This window comes from Genypterus blacodes, unplaced genomic scaffold (genome assembly GCF_046128005.1).
Source record: "Genypterus blacodes isolate CSIRO-AG114 ecotype Tasmania unplaced genomic scaffold, CSIRO-AGI_Gbla_v1 ptg000073l_1, whole genome shotgun sequence".
Classification (NCBI taxonomy): Eukaryota; Metazoa; Chordata; class Actinopteri; order Ophidiiformes; family Ophidiidae; genus Genypterus; species Genypterus blacodes.
Genome location: NW_027466883.1, coordinates 3,538,934 through 3,551,856, shown reverse-complemented (window position 1 = coordinate 3,551,856; position 12,923 = coordinate 3,538,934). Strand labels below are relative to the sequence as shown.

The window sequence follows — 12,923 nt, the reverse complement described above, 5'->3', positions numbered from 1 at the left end:
CACAAGCCAAACTCATTCCAGATGCACACTCACCATTTCTTTGCCTTCAGTCTGGGGGCTGGGTTGCGCGGGATGAGGAAGAGGGCTCTCATTGGGTGCATGTCACACAGCGCTGAGGAATAAAAGGGTGAGTTAAACGGAATGTTTCAAGGCTAATTGTGCTAAACATCCTCATGGCATATAGTCAAATCTAGCTTGAGTTAGCCCTCATCTGATCAATATTTGCTGTCAACACTGATCGCAATCCATTTTACACACACACTGCCTAAATTAGTAAGTAAACTACCCCTTTTACAGAATAACACAACGCCAAAATGGACCAAGGCACTCATTGAGGATGCATTCCGCGAAGGTTTTTTTTAGATTTCGCTCTTTGAAACATATGCAGACATGAAACAAACAGAATATCTTCGAGACCGCACAGCTAAACTTGTATATTTACAGCAATTACAGCTACTATACAGGGATTACAGCTACTGTATGGCCCTGTAGAAGTTGTTTTCATATTGAATAAAATAATAACGGGAGCAGTGGCTTCTCCTGGAGCCAGGAGCAGGTTGATGGGAAGGAGCGGCATTATGCTTCCTGGATTTTGGGCAGGAGTCCAGCAATTTGACAACCAATTTTATATCATCTCCTTGGCCTTCATTAAAAATGATGGCTACAGATGAGAGGTCCATTGGCTCGGCCTGAAAGATTATCTGACCCGATTACAGTGAGGCACGACAAAATGATGTGCAGCGGCGTCATAAGTTATTGACTGTGTACTTACGTGGAGCTCCTTCGGCCATTTCTATCGCCGTGATCCCCAATGACCACAAATCACTCTGCGATGAAAATATAAACCGCACGTAAATATTCTGTAACCGTGAGTATGAAATAATAAATAAAATAGAAATCTCTTCTTCAGATTGTCGAGGCACCTTGAAGTCATACGTGGCGTCGGGGTTCTCGTCGCAGGCGATGACTTCAGGTGCCATCCAATATGGCGTCCCGATAAAGGTGTTCCTCCTCCCTACCGTCCTGTCCAACTGGGCCGATACGCCGAAATCCACTGCCGAGCAAACACACACACACACAGGTATGATCTTTCAGAGCGTGTGTCCCTTTTTTAGCAATCTGGTGGCATGGTGGTGGCGGCGCTACAGAGCGATGAGTCGGCTGGTATTCACCATAAAAGAAGAAAGTAGAACACACACATACATATACACACACACACACACACTCACTCGCTCTCCCACACACACACAGGAGCCATCTGAAACTTTAGAGCTCCAGCCGCCTTTCTAAGATCAATGCCTTTTTGACAAGCGAGGTAATGTGACGGACTGACCTAGTTTGACCTCTGCATTTTCAGTCAGCAGGACATTCTGTCCCTTGATGTCTCTGTGAATGACCTTGTGTTGATGCAGATGAGTCAGACCCTGCAGACAGAGACGGAGAGGTTGGTCAAGTCAGGATTTTCAGTATTGACATGTGAAAAAGGTATTTTCCAACTTCCAGCAATGGTTGCTGTTGTGGCGTTGACCTTGACCTCTGACCTCTGATTAGTATTAGCTATAATGTTAGCAATGGCAGGAGCAGTGTGGTAATCCATTTACTGATAAAATACTCTACGAAGATGATCTTTCTCTGTTTCTATAAATATCTGGGCGTATGGGAGGAAAACAATGGAATGAACGGAGAGAACAGATGTGGGAGTGAAAGACAAAAGAGAGAAAGAGAGGTGGAGAACATAAAGAGGGAGGAGAGGAGAGCTGAGCAAGAGAGTGACGAGACGGCACACAAAAAGATGAAGTAGAGGAGATGGGGGGCAAGGGAAGGCATAAAGGTAGATGAAAGGAAATCGTTATTGCTGTGTGTAAGTCACGGGGTGCAGCGATTGTGTTCTGTGCTGGAGGTTACAGCCCCCCGCACAAAAGGAGAGCTACGGCTACAGGCAGGAGCGATAAGATGGGGAAGATGAGGGAGATTTATCAAACAGATACAAGTCAGCGCTCCAGATCAGGACAAAACACCATCATCATCAACTGAAATGAACCTATTTTGGTTTGAGACAGTTAGGACACATCCCTCGCTGTGGTTGCATCACTTCGCACAGCAGACGTGAGAATCAAAGCATCGTATGATCAAAGAGAAGACAACTCCATGGATGCCAGCTGTGCGTCGAGTACAATGAGTGTGTTTGTTGATTCTGGCTCGTGATGCCCTCTTTTATCCTCGATAATTAACAATGCTGGGCTTGGTTTTATACTCAATGTGAACTATGCACATGCTGCCGCCCACAGTTGCTATGCCAGCGATGCACACTTGCACACTTTGTGTCACTCCCGAGGATTAAACACTATCCTCAAGGTGGCACCACGGATAGTTAGATCAACACAATTCTCTGTCTTTTGTCAGTGCTGCAATTAGTAAGAGGAGGAAGGCCCGTATGCGGACAAAATAGGATTCTGTTGTTCGCAGAATATACATTACGTGACTCATTGCATCACCGGCTTGCTTGTGCTCGTTCTTATGCTGTCACTGATTGAAGTTTAAGTTTAGCTATGCACAAAATATTCACTCAGTATGACAAAGATGAGGTCATTTTTAACCTTTCACGGAACAAAGATGCATGTGTGTTTGGGTCAGTGAAGTGCTGCTCGTATTCCCTCAGCGTGGGCAGAATATCTACACTTTTGTTATTGACCAGCGCTACAAAATGTTTCTGTTACTACTTAAGCGAAAAGGAAGTAAAAGAAGTAAAAGTTTTCTTGTGAACAGCAACTTTCCGTCTTCTCACCTTAGCTGCTATTCTTCACACAGCCCCCACACTTAAAAATAAGTCATCACAGATCTCATGTACAGTAAAGGAGACTGGACGTGGGTTGGACTTACCCGGAGAATCTCTCTGCAGATGTAGGCGGTCCACTCCTCCTTCAGTGAGTTGCCCTTGGTGTTTTTGATCAAGTCTGTCACTGAGCCGGCTCCACAGAACTCCATCACCAGCTGCATCAAACACGGGGCATTGATTATCGGTCGAGACTTTGTTCAATCTTCCCATGTCATTACCCAAATAAGTGGTCAATCGGTACACTTTTACAGCACTAATAAGATTCTTTAAGTACACGCCCAACACAGATATATTTACTCCACAGTCGTTTGGAAGCCATGGCATCCAGTTTGAGAACCACCGATTTATCACACTGCATTATATTATTATAGAACCTTTGTTCTAATGAAGATGAGTATTATGGACAAAATGGAAATACTCCAGCTTGGCTCTTGATCTTGTAATTGGTCGCCTCACCTAAGTACTAATACTGGTGAACGCAAAGGGTTGTGTGTTTAACGGCTCTTATAGACTGATACTGATGTTTACACAAGGTTGCTCTCCAGCATGATGCACTGTACATAGTATCCATAATCATATTACTGTAATAGCATTAGTAACACAGGGAGTTTACATTCAGAGTACACACACAGGACCAACACAGCACAGACACACACATGTGGTGCGTCATTTCGTGCACACACACACACACACACACACACACACACACACACACACACACACACATAGTCCACAAAGGCCACAGAAACACAAACTGACTGGCAAAGTCATGAGATCACATAAAGTCCACCATCTCTTGGCCCAAACACAACCTCTCCTCTCCTCTCCACACGTGTTCAGATCGACAAAGACACAAAATACACGCATGTTACATGCACACTCACATGCAAGAAGGACACACTGAAAAAACAGGGAGTTGTTGAGTCAGGGGAATTACGCAGACAGTTGAAACACTCACGCACACACACGTGCACCACGCACACACACAACATTCACAGCTTTCAAAACACACATCAAATATATATACAAATTCCAGTGCACACACAGACTACTGTATGCATAAAAAGACTGAACGCACACTCTCGCTCACACGCACACAAACACACTGTGTTGTCCATCCTCTTATAGTGAAGAAAGGAAAGTCAGTTTTTCCCGTTCTGCTCTGTGTATCTCTAAGAGACTGCAGCTATCTTCCTTCCTCTCACTCTCCCTTTTATAAACAGCATTGCAGAGACACCATCTAACACACACACACACACGCGCGGGCACACACAGACACACAGAGAAAAAAGGCCATACCCATAGCTGGTCATCTGTGCCAGGGGAGTTTTTCTTGATGAAGGCTCCATAGTAGGTGGCGATGTTTCGATGGTGGCTGTATTTCTTCAGCATGTTAATTTCTGCTTTAATCTCCTCTTCCTCATCCTGAGACAAGTAAACACACACACACACACACACAAACAGTGAAAATCAACAGGCATAGAACCACAACCTCTATTTGTGATCCCTCCAAAAAGCTCTGTGGTAAATTAAATAGAATTATTCATGGTTTGCATTTATTAAAATTCAGAAAACTTATGATAAAAGACACAGCTGGCTTGTAAATTATCCGCAATGACAAAAACATTACTGTGTGATCAGGCCCATATTTGGGGGGTTACAGCCACAAACACACACACACACACAAAAGCAGTTTGAAGGAAGATGGTGACTGAAAAATATAATTTCTTATTCATGATACACAACATCAGAACACTAAGCCTTGATTACTTAGTGTTAATCTGCAAGGGACACAAAGAGAATTCAGTCATTTCTGCTTATTCGCTACAATTGTTATTCTTATTGCTCACAAATGAATTGTTCACTCATATATCCATTAATGCAGCGTTTCCTTCATTTGTTGGTTTGTTCATGGCTTCACTTTGGTAATCACTTTGTCACGTCTGTATGCCTCCTTGAATGTGTTCATCCCTTTAATCATCCACTCATTCTTTCATGCTGCTGTTCATTCATTCACAGGCTGCTTTGCTTTGTAGCTTTGCATCTCCACTCGCTTCATTGTTTAGAGCCGGCAGCCAAGTGCTGACGGGGTGAGAGGAGATCTAAATATAGCCGAGATTCCATCCTGCGTTGCAGACGAGCTCGAGACCACACTGATGCCCTCATACTTCCAGGTAATATTACCATGGCGATATTCATGTCCTCGTTTCCTCTCTGGCTCATCAAGCAAGCACTCACCGCTCATGATTAGACGACGCAAACAGGCAGTTCAATCACTTGGGATGGTTTGCTGACTGTAGGTGTATGTGTGTGTGTGTGTGTGTGTGTGTATATATCTTACCCCGGTGACATCCATGACCTTGATGGCAGCCAGCTGCCCCGTCTTAACATGGCGACCCTGGTGGAAGCAGAAGAGGGAAAACATTTAAGTATTTACAGCTGCACCAGGTGTGTTAATGTGCTGAGTGGATCACAGTGCACTTACTGCACTAAATGCACATTATTCCCTTTTGGTTTAAGCTGCATTCATAAATAACCAGATCAACAGGACAGATCCAGACCCTGTCAGGCATCAGTAATAAATATCGTCCTTTCACATTGCATCATATTTGACAGTGGAGACTAAAAGGAAAAACGTTGACTAAGAGACTACACGCACACACAATCACTGATTAGTGCAGGAAGTTTCGTCCAGTGTCCAATATCATTAATCCACCATATCCACCAATTCTGATTTGCGGGTGCCAATGTGAATCAAACGAGCTGTGATGAGAGGAAGACAGAATGAAGTGATCGATCACATAAGCGACAGAGAAACAGATACAATGTGTTGTGCATTCTTGGGCGGATGCCTGGTAGACATGGGCTGGGACGAAGCGATGAGGAGGAAGATGAGACGCCGAGGGGTGGAAGACGACCGTAAAAGAGCATCTGTGGCTGTGATCACCTAATGAGTCTAACAGGGGCTGGAGACGCTCAACCACCGGCGGCTATTACTTCCACCTGTCGAGACTTGGATTTGCATGTTAAAGCCCGAGCGGAGCAGTTTAACAAAGGCGGCATGAAAAAGTTACTAACACACACACACACACACACACATATACTAAAGTGGGGTGTGACTGTTTTCCTGGTGGGATTGTTATAAAGCAGATGGTATTAAGGGCCTGGGTCTAAAGTGGCTCTTGAGGGTCGTATTTGAAGGACCCTTCAGATAATACCAGACAACACAGAGGCTGGGGAACGTGGCAGACGGAACAGATTGAGATTGTGATGGAATATTATGGCTGCACTTGGCGGCGGCTTTGCTTTACAATTCATTTAGCGGACTAAAGTCCAATCTCTGCAACCTGCGTCGGCCATTACTCATTCTCTGTCCTGTTTTTAATGTTGTTTTAACGGATCGATTGCACCCACCAGCTCGCCAAAAACTCCCCGCGCTTGATGAACAGCTTTTGAATAGATGGAGCTCATTCAATACACCTATTAAATGCAAAATGATGTAGACGGATTGATTACTCACAATCCTTGTATCTGTTGCGCTCAAATCTATGGAGGAAAGCTTAACACAGGCTCTGTGTTTACACTGACGGTCAGACAAACAAATTAAAGTGTGATATAAGGGGTTCATTATGAGAATGAAGTGAAAAACAAAGCGTTATTATTATGTTTACACTCCGTTTTACTTTGCTACACTTCAGAAAGCACTGTGATTTATTTTACTTTACTCCAATCGATACATTCAGAGCTGCTTTCATTATATATTTTGTGTGTTCCCGCGAGATATGACACGCAATATGCTGTCATTACCCACAATCCCTGAGCGACGGGGACATTTTAGTCACAAGTTAAATTTGTCATGAAACGGCTTTTCTGGAATTAAAAAACTTAACTTAACTCACTGATTTATTACCAGAGGAGAGGAAAGTTTTAGTTTTAATATGAAAATTTATTGTGCTGCCATCCAGAACTCCACAATGCAAACTAAGCACCACAGGATGGCTAATCATTCTCTCTCTCTCTCTCTCTCTCTCTCTCTCTCTCTCTCTCTCTCTCTCTCTCTCTCTCTCTCTCTCTCTCTCTCTCTCTCTCTCTCTCTCTCTCTCTCTCTCTCTCTCTCTCTCTCTCTCTCTCTCTCTCTCTCTCTCTCTCTCTCTCTCTCTCTCTCTCTCTCTCTCTCTCTCTCTCTCTCTCTCTCTCTCTCTCTCTCTCTCTCTCACACACACACACACACACACACACAGACCAGATTCTGTGCAAGTCAAAAGAGTTGGAAAGATTGAACAGGGATTTCTCGTTAGGCTCAGACTGCCCCAATTCCGCCGGCACAAGGATCGACTTTGTTAGAGACCAACAAAAGGCATTACGGCCACTTACCAACCGCACACAGTCGCGCACAATGGCACACTCTCACACACATACAGACAGACAGAAAGATACACAAAGATCTCCCTTCTTTCACCGCCAAGACAGAAGATCTCTTACATACACCAACATGGAGAGAGAGAGAGACAGAGGGACAGAGAGAGAGAGACGGAGAGAGAGAGAGAGAGAGAGAGAGAGAGAGAGAGAGAGAGAGAGAGAGAGAGAGAAAGAGACAGAGAATGATTGAGGGAGTTAGACAGTGACTAAGAGGGCGAGAGAGCAAGAGAGAGAATGTGTCAAATAGATATTGGACATGGATATCATCAGTGCTGGATAAAGATTCATTACTCCAAGACACCTGACAACCTCCCTCCCTTCCTCCCTCCCTCCCTCGTCTTCTTATGGAGGAGTGATATCATTTAGTCTTAAATGAGTGTGAAGGGAGCAGCAGAGAGGACTTAGTGGCGTCCTTTCATCTCTATCTCCTCTCGTCTCTCACCTCGTTTATTTGCTAATTCTGGAGGAACGATTTCGCAGATGGATTTATAACCTCACAACATTGATAATCGCATCAAAACAATTAAGGGAAGTGATAAGACTGCAAATTACTGGATAACAAATGAGATTTAATGATGACAATAATGTCTAAAAGTGGTAAACAACTCTCTTTCCCTCTCTCATATCCCATTTGAAATGAGAGCTTTGCTTCTCTGACCTAGATCTCTCGCTCTCTCTCTCTCTCACAAGCAAATTATGACACAAACGGAGGATTCATGCGGCCCTTTCACTTAGGCTCCGCTAATGCTTTTCAGCGCCTTGTGCAACCGCTCATACAGGCCTAAGAGCTTACACACACACACACACAAATGCTCATTCAAATTTTGTATTTAGCTGCAATCATTGTGAAATAACGGATAATGGCTGCACGGCCATTTCAGGACAATGATTTTGATTCTGTCACTCACACGCCGACACATAGACGGACACACACTCCTACCGGGCGCTCTGATGCCCCCCCAGGCAAGGTGTGTGTGACCGATAACAGACTGAATTGATCATGTTTGCTCTGCTTGGATGGTTCGTGCTGTGATGGAGACAGCAGAGCGATACCAAAACCTGATCCCCAATCAGCCTGCAGGGGGCCACATCATGCAGGATTCATTACTGAGGTGTCATATCTGCAGGTCAGTGTCTGTTAGATTGTGGTCAAGGAATGCAGTTAGTTTGGCTCCATCCCACAAAGCACACGCATTGGTTCTTAACAAAGCACCATATCGACTTATTTATCACTTATTTCAGAGGACAATAAATGGCATGTGTGATGCTGTGATTTGTTTTATTCTCCCACAGAATGAAATCAGGGATAGGATTATGGATTGGGAATCTTCAATCAATAGAATGATGAATGATAAATGCGGTCAGAGAAAATCAACTGAAGTAATTGATTTTTGATGTATGTATATATAACCTAATTAACCTCAACATCACAGTATCTAGTACATAACAAATAGAAAATACACAATGGCTCCATTCAGCAGCAGATCAATTGCAAAAGGTAATCACGCACACACTCTGGATGTAACTCTGTGTGCTGCAGGCTGCAGAGGACAGCAACTCGCCCTCAAGCTCAGCTTGCAGCCTCAATTGGGCCAGACGAACCTGCCTGAACACAACCTGCAGGTGGATACGAGCTTATGCTTCTGTGTCTCTGCATGTCTATGTGTGTGTGTGTGTGTGTGTGTGTGTGTTTATGGCCGAGCGTGCATGTGTACGTATTTTATTCATGTGTGCGTGTCCATGCCCTTGCCCATCCCTCCTCCCCCCGAAAGAATTACTATGCAGGACACTTCCTGTTGTAGCCTAGCAACCTTGGCCGACTAGAGTAGAGCGGTCGCTGAAACATACAGCCGTGCAAAACATAGACATGCATGCACACCAGGAGACGGTCATCCTGACACAAGACTTATTGCTTGGAGGAAAAGGTAGAGTGAGGGGACGGAGAGAGATAGAGAGAGAGAGAGAGAGAGAGAGAGAGAGAGAGAGAGAGAGAGTGAGAGACAAGGTTGCAAGGTCAAAAATCTCCAGAAGTCCAGTTGCAGTCTGACTTTAACATAGATGCTAACCTGCGTTTAAACCTGCATAATCTAAGCTGTAAAGGACCATATAAGTGATTTTGGCCCATTAACTTCAAATCTCCTATCTATTGACATTCCACTGAAGCATTCTCATTAAGAATAAAATGAAGATTGATTTCCTACGTTTGTGAAATCCGCGCCATTTTATGTCACAACTGTTTCAGTTGTGACATGAAATTTGCAGGGATACAAAAAGGCATTTGGCATCCAGGAGTTGGATGCCAAACAGCAACCGTTTGATGTCAGAAACTGAACTCCCTGTTTGTCTTCAGGGTTTGACGTCCATTGACTTTGCTCATGAATACAAAAATGTTTCCGCTCTCAGATCTCAAATCTCGCACCGAGCAACCCAAGAACAAAGCTGACGGGCGAGTAAGCAGATGAGCATGGTCAGAGACGTTTGACAACAACAGAAATAAAGCGTGAAATTTGATTGTAATAATGGAAAGTAGACTAATGGTTTTACTAAACTATAACCATTAAAGACTAAGTCAAGAGTGTAATGTTGTGTAGTTACGACCTCAGATTGTAATCATGGTGTTCAGACAAATCTAGCTCCTGAATCCTTCAATGTAAACAATATGTAAAGACACACAGCACACACAGATGCACTTCCCTACAAAACCAGGAATGGACTGACAGACTGTGTTGCCGACTCATTGTGAAAAGAAAATGGGTCACATCCTAATCCTAATCTGAAGCATAATGGCACACGCACACGCGTACACACGCACACACACGCACACACACACTTTATTATTCAAAGACCACTTGATTATTCAGTGTCTCAGTCTCAAATATGTCCTGGCAGACTGACACAGTCTGTCTCAATTCGCAGGCTTCTCCAAAGGAGATTTGAAAAAGTATATCAGTGTATCCTTTGTGTCCCACAATCCATTGCACACTGGTCAGTTGTTTAATGTAGCGTTCTTTCATGCGATCAGTGTATACACATCTATCCAGCTGTATGTTACTGCATGTTACTGCATTTTAGGGTTGAAGTGTTTTGGTCCCTACCCTCACATCAGCACCCATTGGGTCAACACTTAACACTCACTATACACTCCCATCATGCTCAGCAGCAGACCTGTGAGTGCTTTCACCTGCCAAACATTATGAACAGAGTTTTGCTTGAGAGACCTCAGAGGAATAAGAGGCCAATACTCCCAGACACACCTCATTGCAGCTGAAACACCCGCAATCATCCTGCATTCGCACGTGCTCACAGACAAGCGCTGGTGCACGCGCACACTGTGAAATCAGTGAGGCAGTAAATAAAAGTGACAAAGGCCTCCATACCAATCTACCAACGCTCTGGCCGGAAAATATAGAAGCACCCCGAGGCTGCAAATACACTCACACATCCATGAGCCGGGCGGAGGGAGGAGACAAAGACACATGAAAAAGATGGAGACCGGGAGAAGACATTTTGGAAGAGAAAAGATATAAAACAAGAGATAGTGACAATAAGGGAAATAGATATGAGCAAGAGAGACGAGGAATAGGGGTGGAGGAGGAAGCAGAGAGGAGAGAGGAGGCAATGATGTGTGGAATCTTCCAGAGGGCGTTTATTGACAGGTAAGGTGGGAGGGGAGGAAATATGCAACAAATCGCTGGCACATGTTGATCCCACCGAGCGAGTTAAGTGCTGTTATCGGCTCCCGAACAACAATCTGAGCGGAGTCTAAAATATAACCGCTCATTAACCCGCCTGCTCGCGGAACAACGAGCTCATTAACGAGCCTGCGGACGCACAAAAGGTAGCAGAAACACACTAATCTGGGGTTAAGGAGCGGATTTGGTGCGACGCTGAGTGCTTTTCACAAATGCAAGTGTGCACAAACAAGAAAGCACACAAATGTGATTGCAAGTGAACAAAAGCAGCTCTGTTTAATCCCTACTGTTCTACTGAGTGAAAATGACATCATCAGCGCCACGACAACAAATAACATTTAGCTTAATATTGTATGTAAAGATGGGTCAGAGGGAAAGAGGGTAAGATCCTGTCCTGGTCGTAGATGAGAGGGGAATAAATCAACTGCAACAGGATAACGACATGGTAGATGGATGTGTGTATGCGTGTTTGTGTGTGTGTGTGTGTGTGTGTGTGTGTGTGTGTGTGTGTGTGTGTGTGTGTGTGTATCTAAAGCTTATTTATGGCAGGGCGCGTGGCATTAAGAGTTGACCCAGATTGAATGAAACACAAACACAAACACATGTATTGTGACATGATAGAAATTTATGCAGAAATCAGTTGTTAGACACCTTTGAAAGAAAGGGTTAATCCTCCCAAACACAACAACAGCATGTCAGTCTGCACCCACACTTACTCGTTAACACACTCTGTCACACACTGACCCACTTATCTATCACACTAAATCGTCAAAGAATAAGAATCATCGCTGAGTAAAAGACGACATGAGCAGAGTGAAACTAGAGTATGAAAAAAGTGTGTGTGTGCATGAATGGAGGAACGTTACAGAAGAGGAGAAGGAGGAGGAGGAGGAGGGCTGCAGTGAGGAGGGAAAGAGGCGGGATCAGCACATCAGCATCACACTCCGGCGGCTCGGGAGGTCAAACGAACAACGTGGCTGATTTACTGTACGGGCAGGAAGTGAGAGAGGGAGAGGGAGAGAGAGGGAGAGAGAAACAGCTGAGAGGAGGAGGAGGAGGAGGAGGAGAGGTAGGTAAGGACAGAAAAGATGAAGAGCGGGGGTCGAGTGGAAGGGCAGAAAATGAAAATGGGGAGGCGAAGGCTGTGGGAAAAATAAAACACATTAGCGGGAGAAATGAGGAGACAGAGGCGACGGATAGAGAGAATAATGGAGAGAGTGGCGGCAGGTATAGGTTATTGATTAAGCTATTGATGAGCAGTAATTCACACGGTGGGAGAAAAACTAAAAACCTTGGCTAAATAGCTCTTTACAGTGCACGCCGTCGATAACTGTGTGTGTGGCTCTGAGTGTGTGTGTGTATGTGTGTGTGTGTGTGTGTGTGTGTGTGTGGACGAGGAAGACAAGACGGAGAGAGAGCGCGAGAGATGGTGTATTGACATCAGGCATGGCTAATTGACCCGAGACCGGGCGAGAAGAGAGCATTGTGGGTAAGTGGGGCGCGTGGCCTTGGGGAAGACAGAAAGAGGATGTAGGCTAATGAACACACTGCCAGGTGCGCGTGCTTCTGAATGTGTGTGTGTGTGTGTGTGTGTGTGTGTGTGTGTGTGTGTGTGAGTGTGTGTGTGTGGAGGTTGGGGGTGGGGGGTGGCACGAACATCTTGGTGTGTGGGTGGAACAGGCACATCTGCTGTTGCCACGATAACAAGCAACACACACCTCAGTCACGGTTCACAGTTCATTCATGAGGACTCCAGAGATTGAAGAGCGGTGTGTGTGTGTGTGTGTGTGTGTGTGTGTGTGTGTGTGTGTGTGTGTGTGTGTGTGTGTGTGTGTGTGTGTGTGTGTGTCCTTGTTTCAGTTATTTACAGCGTGACACTGTGTCATTGCCCCATCTACTTCTGTATTTGTTTTCCACACACACACACACACACACACACCACAAACAATTCCCCAGCTGTAACACTGGGCCCTGTA

General features: G+C 44.8%; 1 protein-coding gene across 5 annotated transcripts in view; it reads right to left on the bottom strand.

Annotated features, from left to right (window-relative positions):
- The window catches only part of LOC143006075 (traf2 and NCK-interacting protein kinase-like), a 45,968-nt gene that overhangs the window by 19,001 nt on the left and 14,044 nt on the right, over positions 1-12,923 (bottom strand). For all 5 annotated transcript variants that reach the window (XM_076157420.1, XM_076157416.1, XM_076157417.1 and 2 more), the window contains exons 3-9: positions 5,178-5,234; positions 4,136-4,261; positions 2,881-2,991; positions 1,334-1,424; positions 924-1,054; positions 773-827; positions 34-112 (exon numbers count right to left, since the gene is read on the bottom strand). In XM_076157420.1, the coding sequence (XP_076013535.1) occupies positions 34-112; positions 773-827; positions 924-1,054; positions 1,334-1,424; positions 2,881-2,991; positions 4,136-4,261; positions 5,178-5,234 (650 nt within the window). The remainder of the gene's footprint in view (positions 1-33; positions 113-772; positions 828-923; positions 1,055-1,333; positions 1,425-2,880; positions 2,992-4,135; positions 4,262-5,177; positions 5,235-12,923) is intronic.